A 15920-nucleotide genomic window follows, 5' to 3' on the forward strand; every position below is an offset into this window, starting at 1 on the left:
TTTCATCGGCACCCAAGTTCAATAGTAAAAGGATTTTTTTTTGTCTGATTAAGGATCTAATGATAAGAGATCAACTTCATTCTTGTATCCGGATACATTGAATTTTTTCGATTACGCAGTTGTCGATATCTAATTTTAGTGACAATGCTGAATATCGTATGACTTGATATTCTAACAGTTATGATCGATCATTTTAAAATATACTCGCTAACGATGTTTAGTTATGGTATGGTATTTTGCCGATTATAACTATCGTTAACTGAATATTCTGATTGAATTTTTTTATACGACACATTATGAGTATGAAAACGTTAATTTATGGTGTTGTCATAACAAATTTGGTTATATTACTGAACTAATGTTTGTCCGTGCCTACGGCACTACGCATCCCGGTTAGAATTGTCCGTGCCTACGCCACTTGCTAGCTAGTGGCTCAAACATTAGTGTGTAATATGTGATCCTCTTCTTAATAGCACGAAAGAGAATTACCCGTGCTTATGACACTCCGTCACTTCCCCAACTATACATTTAAGCTAGCTACAAAGAATTATCAATTTGCTTATGGAATTCCAGTAAATAGCAGATAAAAAGTTAACACTATAAACCCATCATTCCCACTTAAAAAAAAAAAAAAGCTCTCTGTTTCTCTCTCTCCAATTGAGAATCACTCCCACACTCGCACCCACTCAATTCCCACAAACAACAGAGTTTCCTTCTCTCAAAACCCATTTCTCTTTTAGAGCATCTTTCCAAGTTAATGGGTTCCTAACCCATTTCTCTTTTAGAATCCCAATTTCGTTGATGGGTTGCTATTGCCTTTGGTAAGTCAATGGTGGTATTTGGTGGGCTGAGCAAGAAACCTATTCCTAAATCAAAGAGCGTCATTCACCAGAATCACCACATGGGTATGTGTGGTATCGGAACCCCAAGCACAAAAAAAAAAAAAAATTGCATGTTGCGGGCATAAATTTCAAACCGAAGAGAACCCAAATGAAATAAAACCATAAAAGCACCCCAAAAAAAGCACCAACCGACAAAGTCTAGTGGTATGTGTATGTGGAGGAGAGAGGGGGGTATGTGTACGTGAAGAACAAAACACCAACCGTTTGAGTTTTGAAACAGAAGAACAAAACCCCAATTGGGCACTAACCTGAGATTGTCGGTAGCAACGGCGGTGCTTAAAGGACAACGGTGTTTGAGGGAGTCTGATGGAGCTGGTGGTGGACAGCGGTGGGAGTAATAATCGTGGGCTATGGGAGGGAGGGAGGGGGACTGCTGTCCCCAAGGGGACAGCAGCATGCTGCTGTACCTCATTTTGGGGTCCATTCCGATCTCGCTCCGATGATCTGAATCGTTCACTTTGTAGAGCTCGTCGAGTAGAACAACTATGCAAAAAATCAGCTTAATTGGATATCATTAAGTACCTGATCGGAACCTTTTTATCTTAAAAAGAATGGATCCGAAACACTAGATCAAATCCACTGTAACCCATGGACTGAGAGTTATATGGGCTCCGATCAGGTACTTAATGATGTCCAATTAAACTGATTTTTTGCATAGTTGTTCTACTCGACGAGGTCTACAAAGTGAACGATTCAGATCATCGGAGCGAGACCAAGGTGGGCCCCAAAATTGGGACAGCAGCACGCTGCTGTGCCCCCCGCGTCCCTATGGGAGTAATGATCGTGGACGGCAGTTGGAGATCCGAAGGAAGGATTTGAGGGAGTCTGACGGACAGTTTCACATTGATGGCAATTTTGTAATTAAATTAAAGAGTCTGGACAGTTTAATAAAAGGGAAATCTCACCTCAACCCTTGGATCAAATGAATTTCAGCCCTTGGATCAACTTGTCTTGTGTGGAGGCCCACACCCTTGTGTTTTATTAGGTAGATTTATGGTTTGGTATTTTGTTGATTATAACTATCGTTAACTGAACATTCCGATTGAATTTTTTTCATACGACACGTTGTGGGTATGAAAACGTCAATTTATGATATTGTCATAACAAATTTGGTTATATTACTGAATTTGTGGTATGATGATTTGCTAATTATAACTATCGTTAATTGAACATTTCGATTGAATTTTTTTATAAGACACGTTGTGGGTATGAAAACGTCAATTTATGGTGTTGTCATAATAAATTTGGTTATATTACTGAATTTGTGGTTTGGTATTTTGCTAATTATAACTATCGTTAACTGAACATTCCGATTGAATTTTTTTTATATGACACGTTGTGAGTATGAAAACGTCAATTTATAGTGTTGTCATAACAAATTTGATCGTATTACTGAATTTGTGGTATTTTGGTCTTGTTACGAAATATTTTAATCAATTTCCTTTGCTATGACAGTTGTTGGCATGAAAATGCCAAATTATGGTATTGTCATAACAATTATGGTTTGTTATATAATTTGTAGTATTTAAATATGATTTTTTTTATATGGCATGTTGTGGTAAGAAAATGACAATTTTAGGTGTTGTCATAACAAATTTGGTTATTTTACTGAATTTGTGGTATTTTACACATGTATTTTGTTTGGGTATAACAATTGTTGATTCTGGTACGATATATTTTGATTTTTTTACGGAATACCATATGTGTCAAAGAATTTTTGGTACGACTCATTGTGGTAAAATAATGCAAATTTATGGTATTGTCATAATATTTGTGGTTAGCATTATTTAATTTGTGATATTGTACACATATATTTAGTTGGGGTACAAGTATTATGGTTTCTGGTACGAATAATTATGGTTACATAATAATAATATTTTTTAACTATGGGTAACTTGCTAATGACTTGTTCAACAGGTAAATTTTAAAGTAGAAGTCGTAACTAGCATAAAAAATATGCATTAGAAAACCAAAAATAGTCATAATGAAAATCACAAATTGTCATAATTTAGACATACGGTATACCATGTGTACCATAGCTTTGTCCTTAATTTCTGCTTGACCCAAAAAAAGAAGCAGCAGCTAACAGTATTTCAATGACTAAAATTAATTTGATTTGTTAAACAGAACTAATGTTTTGAAAGTGGAGTTCAAAATGTTTAGACATACCAAAATGAGGTTTCTAATATTCTTTCCTGATGCATATTAGATTTTAGAAAAAAAAAAGTAATTTATTACTAGTATTTTATTTTATGGCTTTAGTTTTAGTATTTTGTTAGAAATCTTATAATGTAGGATTGTTAACATAGAATTATTATGCCTTGTTTGGATGAGTTTTTGAAAATTTTTGGGTTTGCTTTTAGGTAATGAGTAGAGAGAGAAATTAGAGTAATGATTAGAAATATGGGTGATGGGTGGAGAGAGATAGAGAGAAATGAGAATAATGATTGAAGAGATGAGTGAGAAATAAGAGTAATGATTAAAATTAGAGGTAATTAGTGTTTTTTGAGTTGGAATTTTTTTTTCAAGTTTGAATCCAAACAAGGAATAGTTTCTTAATTTAGGTTGAGTCAGTTTCCTATTTTATGTTTTCTTGTTTTACAAGAATTAGGATTGCTTCTTAATATTTTATTCCTTTTTAATTCCAAGGTGGCTACTATTATTACATAATAAGATTGTAGCCATTAGGGCAAGGGGGTTGTTTTATGATTCTATTAATGAAAATGGATAGTTTTCTCATTATTGTGTGTTCCTAGAGGTTCTATTAATGAAAATGGATAGTTTTCTCATTATCGTGTGTTCCTAGAGAGAATACCTATAATTCATACTTATTCATGATTGTCTTTGTTGTGCGTTAGTATTTTTTTTCAACATACCTCCCAGAATCATTTCCACATAATTGCCAAACTAAAACTTTTTTTATTTTTATAATCAAATGTTGGGAGCAGCTTGCGTGAACTAAAGCCCGAGGTATTGTTTGGTAACCTGAGGTTTTTAATATTCTTTTTCCACTTATATTTGTCAAGCTAATGAGACCAAATTGTTAGTTTGAAAGAAAAAAAAAGAATACATTAATTAAAAGGGAAACCTTGAAGCTAAGGCTACAAAATTAAACATGAAAGAAACCAACAAAAACTTCCTAATTTAAACTGTTATGGAAACATGTGTGTTGAGTTTTTTTTTTTTTTTTTATAATCAGCCATTTGGGTTAGTTTACGCACATCTCGATTAATACTAAAAGGTCAATGTTTTGATACCCTTCAATCTTTACCATTTTAGCCAGTATTGGAAGGATGTAAATGATCCATATTGGTCTTTACCATTTTAGCCAGTATTCAAAAGTATTTTAAAACGTAAAAATTCGTGAAAGCGAAGAACGAGAGTCGAAGTACAGAGCGGAGATTGAAAGCGTGAGCACAACTGAGATTAGAGCATGTACATCAATGAAAATGTAAAAATGCTGGTCAACAGTGCATTTTTTTCATTTTACCTACTCACATCTCTTTCAATACTACATCAATACTATCTATTTTACATGACACCAATTAAAAAATATATTTTTGCACTCATTTTCTATTATCTTTATTGTTTAAAGAGAGGAGAAAGAAGGGAGGAGAAAGAGAAAGAAACAATAAAAAAAGAAAGGAGTATGAATAGTGCATAGATAAAAATAGGTAAAAATAGAGTACAACTGTTCATAAATTCATTTTAGCTTCTCTTTTACTTCATCTAGTGCAAACTATTTTTCTATATTTCTCTTAGATAAAATAAAAAAAAATGCATTTAAGCTCATTTAGTGTACTTGTTCTTTCAGGGCCTGTTTGGATGGAGTGAAAACATGAGGCAAAAATAAGAGGGGGTGAATGGAATGGGGCTCACTGTTAAGCCGGTGTTTGGGAACGAAAATTAGAGGGGTCTTAGTTTTCACCCCTTCATCTCTTTCACCAATTTCAGAGATTCTCGGGTATAATTTTTGGGCACCCCTTGACCTCTCCAAATTTAATCCGGCTTTAGAGGGAGGAATTTGGACGGAATCACTATTGCTTATGCCCTTTCTCCAACCCGAAAAACTCTTTATTTAGTTTCAAGACTCTCTTATGGTGCTCATTAAAATGTCTTAGAACAAAAAATCCATTATGACCATTTAAGATAAAATGATCAGAAAAATAAGATCTTCGTACCGGTTCAAACGGATTGAAAATTGGAACACTTATTTTTTTACACCATTTATATATTAAAAAATATAGTTAAAAAATTAAGTGTTCCAATTTTCAATCCGTTTGAGACGGTGCGAAAATCATATTTTTTTAATCATTTATCTTAAATGGTCATAATGGATTTTTGCCTCTAAAGCCTTTCAACGAGCACCCGAAAATTCCTCATTTAGTTTCAGAGCTCTCTTAAGATGCTCATTGAAAGGCCTTAGAACCAAAAATTCATAATGGCCATCTAAGATAAAATTATCAGAAAAATAAGATATTCGCACTGGTTCAAACGGATTGAAAATCGAAACACTTAATTTTTTAACTATATTTTTTAATATATAAATGGTGTAAAAACGTTTTTTATTATAAATTTTTTAGAATAGACATTTTTTAATATTGAAAGTTGAATTTATATACTTATTTTAATACGTAATCAAATTTAACACTGCATATGGACAAAATAGTTATTTGACAGCTTTTCCCACCATCCACCATTCTTATCCTCCATTCTATAAACCATCCAAACAATATCAAATTTTATCCTCCTATTTAATATTCTATCCAAACTACATATTATTTTATCCTCCCTCCATAAACTATCAAAATTAATATCCCATTCATATTTTTTACCCCAATTTTTTTACCAGCATTCAAGCGGGCCCTTAGTACACATATTCTATAGCTTCTCTCCCCTGCGGATGGTCTAAACAAAACAAGACAAAAACCCTGGTGCCATCTTCCCGCTCAATTTCAAAGAAACCCCCTTTCCCGTCTCCCTGCCTAGGGTTCCTCTCTCTCTCCATTTATCCCTTTTGACTCTGATTCGATGAGCACTCCAATGGAGATCTCTCTGCAGAACCCCACCACCGGCGGCGACATTTCGGAGCATAACGGCGGCAACGCCTCCGAGCAAAACGGCGCCGTCACGGAGGCGGCAGTTCCCTCTCCTATTTTCAGCGAAGACAAATTTCTCGTCTCAGGTCACACACAATACGACCCCTCAGTTTTTACTCTTTTGTCGAATCATCTCATGATGCTTTGAAGGTTGAACTTTTTGACATATTTTTGAATTTCAATTGCAGTTGAAGTTTGCTTAAAGCCCTCTAGCACAGCTCGAATTGAAGATGTTCGCTCATCTGTTGAGAGGTACGGAATACTTACATATATGTGCAGCAGTGGCGGATTCTGAAAAATTGACGTAGGGGGCACTTTTCAATTATAATCTCGAAAAAAATTTTTACAGGTAGAGCACAACCAAATGCTCAGTATTACCAAATTTAAACATTTTTCACTATGCATAAAAAAATTTAGTGCACTCTTTTACAAAAAATTGGAAATGCGATCACGGAAACTAGAACATTCTACACACGAAAGTATAATTTTTGAAGATTGTAGTGGGGTGAATTCTAATGTAATTTTTCTTAAGGGACTAGTTGAAAATCCAGGGGTACGCGGGACTCCCTGGTCCCTTCAGGGATCTGCCCCTGTTAATGTCACTTTGAGTTGATGATTATAGTCAGTATTGGATTGTCCCATGGGTTGGTTCTGGGATTATTGCATTGATTTCTGACACATTAGGTACTTGATGAAGAGTTCTGACAAATAGGATTTATTGCTGTGTAGAATGCTTGAAAATCGGAGTTTAAGTTATGTGGACGGTCCAGTACCAGTCCCTCTGGACGATTCATTCCTCGTGGAGAATGTACAAAGAATCTGCATTTGTGACACGGGTATGCAATTACTCTCCATAAAACTACAGTTTTTCTTTCATATGTTATTGATTTTCCGTGGTTTGATTCTTCATTGTTGCTCCTCTTTGTTTGACAAGTCTTAATTGTTGCTCATTGTAGATGAATGGGTGGAGAACCATGATATTCTTCTGTTTTGGCAAGTCAAACCTGTTGTACATGTCTTTCAGGTGGTTTTCTTTTTCCGTTGGTGCACCCTTGAGTGTAATCATATGATGTATGAGTCATTATTATATGCACTATGTTTTTTAATAGCATTAATTGAGAAAACTTGTTATAGTGGATTTGGAAATAAAAGGAATTTTTTAATCAGATGTGGTAGAAAGGAATCAGCTTTCTAGGTTCTCAAAATGATGAAAATTTCCATCTACTTTGGTGGATGTTGACCATTTTCAGTCATGGATCCTTTCAGAATGGTGGATCTCCGCTAACTTGCTTAAAGGAAAACTGTAGCATGCCGAATTAGACTTTAAGGGCATGTTTGTTTGCTGGATAAAAGAGGTGGGATTCAATTTGTTGTCTATCGGACCCGTTTATACCACATTTTGTCGAACAGTTTGATAATGAGATAGTGTGGCACCATGAAGGTAGGATAGCTTGAGAATTACATGTACTCTCCTATTTCTCCCACTGTACCAATGTCCAACTGATTTGACATCGGTGTGTCAGTGGTGTTTGTCTGAAGCACTTACCAGAATCTAGGATTTAAGTTTAGAAAGGACTTAACACTTGCCCCTGCAACCTGCACCCACACCAGCTCTTGATATGTGTGGCCAAGTTCATTTAACATGTGATAACTAAGTTGAATGGAGGAGGTGGGAGAGAAGAAAATTCTACTGACAGAATTACCAAGCTTACGATGATTGCAGTCCAATCCAGTCCAAAGGAACATAGAACAGGATACTACATATTATCCTTCGTCATATTTCGATCCATGTGCCAATGATTAGTGGCTAGAGTATTTGACTTTGTAAACTAAAACAATTAGGTATTGATAAGGTGCTTGGTTTTCCTGAAATGTAGCAGTTGTATGAGCTTTCTGTGCAAGTTTTTTGCTACATTTTAGGTTAAGTCCTAATTGATTGTTTCCATCTCAGCTTAGCGAGGAAGGACCATGTGAAGAACTTAGTGAAGATGGACAACATTCTACCTTTAATGAATGGATTCTTCCTGCAAAAGAATTCGACGGAATGTGGGACAGGTTTGCTTTGCATTTACTCTTTATCTTCCCATAGGAACGGAGCAGTTTAGAAGCTTGATTCGTCCCGTTTTCTTTTTGCAGCCTGATATACGAATCTGGTCTCAAGCAGAGGTTGTTGCGGTACGCAGCAAGTGCTTTGCTCTTTAGTGAAAAAGGTGTTGATCCTTTTCTTATATCATGGAACCGGTGAGGAACTTTCTGCTGATTCGATGAGTATTTGCAAACTAGATATCCTTTGCTGTTAAAGGACATGTTCTGCAGAAGTAAGGGTTAAAGATCTATGGTTCAGTTGCTAGAATTTTCTGTTCCTTCTCGTTCATATTTTTCCTGTTCCCTCTGTATTTGGCTTTGGGAACTTCCATGCTAGGTTCTGATAAAATTTTTGGTCATCAACTCGTTATTGTGATTAATCTCGGTAACAGTGATTATCTTGTTTTAGACTTTTATGTGTATTATCAAGAATTGGTATTAATAGGGAAAAACCTCCTCAAAAATCTTAAGCTTGACATTTAGCAGATGTAACTTTTTGATGAAGAAACTGTCTAGGTATTTAGATTTGCGTAAGCACAAGTATTCATTGTATGCTGTGTAGCCAGGCCACAGGAAACGATAATTCTAAAAAAATGGGGATCCGCATTCGGCAGGGAACATGGTGCTATAACATTTTTTTCATGCTTAAATTGTAAAATGTAAACAATTAACAGTCACCATAAACAGTAACCATAAACAGTAACCATAAGTAGTTTTAATATAATGGATGAGAAGCGATACTCTTCAAACAAAACAAAACATCCATATATTCAATGCAACTCAATTGCAAAGAAAACATCCATAGTATCATACTAATAAGCCAAAGAACTAACTAAATAACTGTCTCCAAATTTCAACTATACCCAACTTCCATCACTTCATCATCACTATTGGCGTGGTCACCATCTCCATCATCCGTAAAGAGTCTAAATACTATAACCTCCATGTTGGGTTGATCAAGTGAGAGGTTTGCAACCTCAAGCATCCCAACATCATCAAGTGAGGCTGATAAGTAAAAAACCATCATCAAGTGAGCCAAATTGGTCTCCGGTAATATCCCACATCTTAGTGTACCCTTGACAATATTGTGGGCTTCTCCTTGATAAAAGATGTATATTGCTATACACCAAGTCCTCCGCCCATTTGGGGGTCATTTTGTTCCTTTTCAATGAATGGATGAAGGAGTATATACTCCAATTTCTCTCACAACATAAAGAAGAAGAAGGTTGAATGACAATCTTCAAGGCCAAACTTTGAAGAGTCGGGGCGGATGCACCATGAGCAACCCACCAACTATGAGCATCTATATTCCATCTATCTTCAATAGATTAACGTTGGCAAATGGCCCCTCCTTGGTTGAGAAGTTGGCATTCTCCATATTTGCTTTGGTGCATTCCGTGGAATCATCAAAGTACCTTTTCAAGCAATTTTTTCTCTCATTTGTTACCTCCTCATCTTTGTGTGGAGGAACTCGCTTTGGATCCTCTTGAAGCCATATGCCACTATCATACATAAATTGCAAAGTAAATCAATACTCCCTCCTTCCCAAATTGTTGTTCCTGTTTCTTTTTTGGGACCTCTCAAAAATTTGTCTATATTTCACAATCTATAATATTTTTGAAATCTTTGTTCAACAAAATTAATTGAGATCTATCAAACAAACAAGATCCATATAATGTTATTTACGATTTCAAAATCTTTGTTTAACAAAATTAATTTAGATCTATCAAACAAGATCCATATTGAATATAAGAAATATTATAAATTAAAAGAAATAGACAAATTTTTGAGAGGTCCCAAAAAGGAAACATGCACAACAATTTGGGATGGAGGGAGTAATTAAGAGGGTTAATGGAATAAAGACTAACTTAGTGAATATGGTCAATTATGTTGTAAGTTGTAACTACCTTGGATTTAGTGCATGCGCCAAGCAATGAACTGGTGTATTGTTCTTGTACCCACCCACAAGCATTTTATGAACAACTTTATAAAACTCCGACTCATCTTCTAATTGCATCTTTTCGTGTTTGTAAATGGCATGCTTACACTTTCTCAATCGTAGTGTCCCACATGTGATAAATCATGTGAAGAGTAGGCTTATCCAGTGAGGAAGCACTTAGATGTACGATAAGGGTGGAATTTTATTCAAGTGTAGCTACCGCATACGACAAGAACAAAAAGAAAACTCTTTCCTAAGTTAAATAAAGGTCCTTATGTGTCCATCTTTGATATCCTCTCCAAGGGTATCTCTAAATCACAATCCTGTTAACAAGAGCGTCCATCTCAGTTCACTTGAAAAATTTGTTCCTTTCTCTATTCTTCACTTTTCTCATTTTCAAGGATGAAAGATACCTACCTTTCAGGTCCTAGTTCAATTGACCATGGAATGTGTTTCACTTTTTGTTCATCTCATTTGCAGCATTATTCTTCTACATGGACCTCCTGGTACAGGAAAGACATCTTTGTGCAAAGCACTTGCTCAGAAACTATCTATACGCTTCAGCTCCAGGTTATTCGTTGAATCCTTCTTTTTGTTTCCTGTATGTTTTTAGAATTCTGTGGTTAGCATCCATGACATTTATCTGATGCTAATTCAGCTCTGGATTACATCTTTCCAATATCAGATACCCACAATGTCAACTGGTTGAAGTTAATGCGCATTCTTTGTTCAGTAAATGGTTTTCTGAAAGTGGCAAGTTGGTAGGTACAATTGCACTCAATTATTTGAGAAGTTCTTTCAGTTATTTTTAATTAACTTTTAATTGCATACTCTAACGCAATTTAAACAACAGAAGATATGATAGGGAATTATTTAATGCAATAGTTATTCGCATCCTTATGACCTAGAAGTCCACTGTCCAATCAAGCGTTGATGCCATGTGTGTTCTTGTGTAGCCGAGTCAATATATATGTTGGGCATTGTGGCCTGATCACCTGCATTACCAGAGTTCAGTTCCTGTTGCTTATTGTTTCACTTGTAATTCTCAATCTTAGGTTGCAAAGCTTTTCCAAAAAATTCAGGAAATGGTTGAGGAAGAAAATAATCTGGTATTTGTTTTGATTGGTGAGTATGAACTGTCATGGGTGGTCATTTTTTCTCTATTCTTTCCTATCTTAAAGTGCAATCACTTATTTGTGGCGACTCTGCAGATGAAGTCGAAAGCCTTGCTGCTGCTAGAAAGGCTGCCTTGTCTGGTTCTGAACCTTCAGACTCTATACGGGTTTGCCTTTGCTTACTCGAGATAACGTTGAACATTGAAATATGAATTAACAATTTGTTTCATGAGTGCCATGTACTTGCTTACCTTTTTAACACTTGAAACGGTATGTGGTTCTTAGGTTGTGAATGCTCTACTTACCCAGATGGACAAATTGAAATCCTCACCAAATGTGATTATTCTCACAACGTCCAATATCACTGCTGCTATTGGTAGGTCCATGAATATCAGATATACTGTTTATATAAGTTAAATTGAACTCCAGATGTTTAAATTTGACTAGCTCTCCATTGAGGGTTTTCGGGTTGCAAATTGGCTATTCTTGTATTATTCGCATTTCTCCTTAGATTTGATACATAGGCTCGGATACAAGTGTACTAAAGAAGAGCGTTTGAATTGAATGGAAGTCTTGACCAAAGACAGTATGATGTATGTCCTACTAGGCATATCAGACACAATTGTCTAATGTGGGACACGAGAACTTCACCATTTTAGAGTTCATGTAACATAGCTCCCTGAATCTCTCTCTGCTGTGAACCTGCAGCAATGGAAACAGGTCATTGGCACATACATCAGATTTGATACATAGGCTCGGATACAAGTGTACTAAAGAAGAGCGTTTGAATTGAATGGAAGTCTTGACCAAAGACAGTATGATGTATGTCCTACTAGGCATATCAGACACAATTGTCTAATGCGGGACACGAGAACTTCACCATTTTAGAGTTCATGTAACATAGCTCCCTGAATCTCTCTCTGCTGTGAACCTGCAGCAATGGAAACAGGTCATTGGCACATACATCAGATTTGATACAGAGGCTCGGATACAAGTGTACTAAAGAAGAGCGTTTGAATTGAATGGAAGTCTTGACCAAAGACAGTATGATGTATGTCCTACTAGGCATATCAGACACAATTGTCTAATGTGGGACACGAGAACTTCACCATTTTAGAGTTCATGTAACATAGCTCCCCGAATCTCTCTCTGCTGTGAACCAGCAGCAATGGAAACAGGTCATTGGCACATACATCAACCAGAGTTTGCCTATGTTACCCATTTTTGGCTCTATTGAGCTGTACAATTGCTGCAGATGCCAGCATGTGGAAGCAAGACTGATTTCTTGGACATTTGGACTGCAAAATCCAGTGATAGTAAATGTCTGCTATATCCACACAGAGATTTTCCTTCAGTATTGGTAGATGATTGGACGTAACGTGGATGAATGAATGGAGGGACAAGGTCATCTTGCTAATATTGGCGCATGAGCACATCTAGAATGCATCATTCATGCCGATCAAAAAAAAGAAAGAATGTATCATTCACAGTGCTATTTGTTGTGTTGCAGATATAGCTTTTGTGGATCGTGCCGATATCAAAGCGTATGTAGGTCCTCCAACTCTTCAAGCGCGTTATGAAATACTAAGGTCCTGCTTGCAGGAGCTGTTAAGAACAGGAATCTTATCAAATTCCCAGGTGATGTTCCTTGTGTCGGTAAAGATTGTGCAGGAAACTGGAACATATTTTTTTCTCACCAACAATGAATGCTTTAATACTTGAACTTTTTACGTTACTGACAAATCTCAGATCGTGTAGGATTGCAATGATCTCATTCTTCCTAATTATGCTAGCTCAAAAGAGAAGTTAAATATGCCGACACATGACACTCAAGCCCCAACAGATCTTTCAAAACAACTCATTGAAGCCGCGGAAGCCTGTGAGGTCCGAGACCAAGATTCTTTTCCCTATCCTTATGAGCAGTGAACTGAACAATTTTTAGTTACCAAAGAGGAATTGAAAATGTGTTAAACTGGAGGTTATTTTTGTTTTTGTTTTTTTCATTTCCAGGGGATGAGTGGCAGATCATTAAGAAAGCTTCCGTTCTTAGCACACGGGGCTTTTGCCAGTCCTTACAACTGTGACCCTGCCAAATTCTTGTGTGCAATGGTAGATACTGCTAGAAGAGAACGTTCGGAGCTGCCTGAGTAATGATCTGGACGCAAATTTCGCAAAATCTGGTGTATTGTTCATATCCAATGAATTATGATCGGAGGGTTGACTCGATGATCGGACAAATAGCTTTCGTTAGTGCAAGAAGCCCTGGCCAACGCATGTAATTTTGGCCGCAGGTAGTTGTAAGTTGTAACAGTGTCAGTAACAGAGAGAAGTGAAGGGTGTAGCCCTCAAGGTTTTTTTTTTTTTTTTTTGGTAACGGATCTTGAAATTCAAATGCATACAATTTAGTAATACCAAATTCCAAGGCATGGCTGAGTAGTATGTAGTCATGGTAACTGATGTTGCTAAAAAGTGGTTATTTTTCAAAATATTTTAGTAAAAGTAAAAAAAAATTTACTTTTCTGATTCATTTCGTCGAGACGAATTAATAACTCATAAAAGTTTGGTGCAAAATCAACAAATGTGAAAAAAATTCAAATAAGGACAAAATTCTCAAATTGAAGTTAAGTTCAAGAGAACGGGCCTTAGTGACCAGATTTAATGCTATCCAACCATAATTTAAGTGCAGAGGGATCTTAATAATAATTTCAAAAGCAAGGGGCAACAACCATTCATAAACTTTAGGGGAGGTGTTTGTATTTATCAGAAACTTCAGAGAGGTCAGTGAAATTTATGCTAACAAGACATATCACTTGCAATAATAATAATAATAATAATAATAATAATTAATCCAGAACTTTTAGGTAATTTAATTCTCTGAATTTGCTTTGCATGTTTCCTGTCTTTGAAGCTTATTATTATACATTAAAGCCGAAAGCAACTAACTTTCGCATAATCAGAAATTGTAGCTTATTAGTCATTACTACTGCTTAACGTATTACTACTTTGATTGAAACTCAATGGCATTTTACTCTGTGGGCGTCCACATGACAAAAGTTGAGAATCTAAATTCGAAGCCCACCGTTTGGAGGGGAAAGAAAAAGCAAACATTAGTAAGAGAATGTTGACTTTTAGTAATTCAATATTGCTAACATCAGCTCACTAGTCAGTGGATAATCTACATTCAATTTAAAAGAAGTTAAAGAGTTTAAATGTACTTACCCACGTATTTCAATGCATTTTTTTGAATACTTATACTGTTATACACCTTTCAAAAATATAAATATTTTTTTTGCATAACTGCCTACGGTCCTGGGATCCTGTAGGACGGAAGTGCCCTAATAGTTGAGGTTGCATTTTCCTTGGTAATTTTCCTCACAAAAGGGAGTTCCTTTTTTTAAGGGGCTACGTATGATAAGGGGGGAAAAGAAAAAAGGAGGGGGCAAAGTGCAAGTAAAAAGAATCCTTTTTGTAAACCGGGGCCCACCTTGATTGTCTTCCACGCGACGCGACGTTTCCTTCTTTCGATTTGGAAAAAGGCGGTGGTCCCGCCCGCACTTTAGTGTTCCCCAAAAAAACAGTTGGGGGCGTGCTTCTCGGTACACGTGTCGGTTCCGGTAAGGCTAGCTGGCCTATTTGGTCCCGCAAATATATCGGGTGAAATGCTTCGGTGTAGCTTGCGCAGTGTGTTTCCGGTGGTTCTCCAATGGAATGGTCCGTTTGATTGAAAGACTTTAATGTTGGTCCCACATAGTGGAATAGAGAACCTACATTGTGGAAGAGAGGGAGTAAAATTCAAAAGAATGGGGATTGTGAACGCCAGTGCAAAACAATAATTGAAAGCGAAGGGCTTTACTGGAAGATTATATGTCTAAATGTGGAGAAATTCTTTGTTGCAAATAGAGTACGGCTGACGTGGTATTCTTTGCGCACATTCGGACGGTCTAACAATGCAACCGACGGTCCATATTGAAATACACTTTTTTCTTATTTTAAATCCGTTCGGTATTCAATCTAGACTGTCGATCAGATTGCATAATTGGATGGCCCGAATGTGCACGAAATGTACCACGTGGCACCGTATTTGCAACCAAGAAGTGTGGGTTTTTAGACCTCCACTGGTTTGGACAAAGTTCTAATTATAGGGTTCTGTTTTCTTTTGGCTCACAAGTCTTTTCATATCTTATTTTTAAAAAAAACCATTGAAAATCTAGCATGGAATCAAGTAATTTGACCGGAATCAAGCATTAATTTTCATCTTATTGACAAACTATATATTAAGAACGTTGGGCCTACTCATTTGGTTAACGGTTTTTTTGAAGTATTTTATTAGAACCAGAAATGCTAGGGACAAAGAAAAATTACCCCGAAACTACCCCGAAAAGATCAACTAGTGGTTGAGATTCACTTTGATATGTGTAACACAATTATCAAAGTGATTCACAATCATTGATTGCTGTTTTCGGGGTACTTTCGGGATAAATTTTCTTTGTACCTAACATTTTCTTTTTAAATTTTCTTTACTGTACTTGATTAGGCACACTCAAACTCGAGTAAAATTACGTCAAGGGTTTAATTTAAGCAAGAAGCTATTAGGTTATTTTGTCAAGCTAGCACTTGAAAAGATACAATAATAAGTCCCGTTCTGTTAAGATTCTTATTTTTTAAGTACTTATTTTTCGCTTTTACGAGATAGGTTATTCTATCATAATACATCACTTTTAATTCAAAAAATAAGTACTTACTTTTTTTGATAATAAAAAATAAGTACTTATTTGAAGTT

The 15920-nt window shown here is 36.1% G+C and overlaps 1 protein-coding gene across 2 annotated transcripts; it reads left to right on the forward strand.

Annotated features, from left to right (window-relative positions):
- The first annotated feature begins 5799 nt into the window (after positions 1-5799).
- On the forward strand, positions 5800-13549 carry LOC131335906 (pachytene checkpoint protein 2 homolog). 2 transcript variants are annotated; one of them, XM_058371462.1, is made up of 14 exons: positions 5800-6087; positions 6190-6253; positions 6731-6837; positions 6958-7025; positions 7953-8056; positions 8138-8242; positions 10506-10595; positions 10711-10786; positions 11081-11150; positions 11237-11307; positions 11426-11516; positions 12651-12778; positions 12899-13024; positions 13151-13549. In XM_058371462.1, the coding sequence occupies exons 1-14, from the start codon at positions 5934-5936 to the stop codon at positions 13289-13291; spliced, it is 1395 nt and encodes a 464-aa protein (XP_058227445.1). In that variant the 5' UTR covers positions 5800-5933; the 3' UTR covers positions 13292-13549. The 2 variants fall into 2 exon arrangements, with proteins under 2 accessions (XP_058227445.1, XP_058227446.1); XM_058371463.1 differs by lacking the exon at positions 13151-13549 and having other exon boundaries at positions 12890-13010.
- Positions 13550-15920: the final 2371 nt, after the last annotated feature.

The sequence above is a fragment of the Rhododendron vialii genome, chromosome 8a (assembly GCF_030253575.1).
Source record: "Rhododendron vialii isolate Sample 1 chromosome 8a, ASM3025357v1".
Lineage (NCBI taxonomy): Eukaryota > Viridiplantae > Streptophyta > Magnoliopsida > Ericales > Ericaceae > Rhododendron > Rhododendron vialii.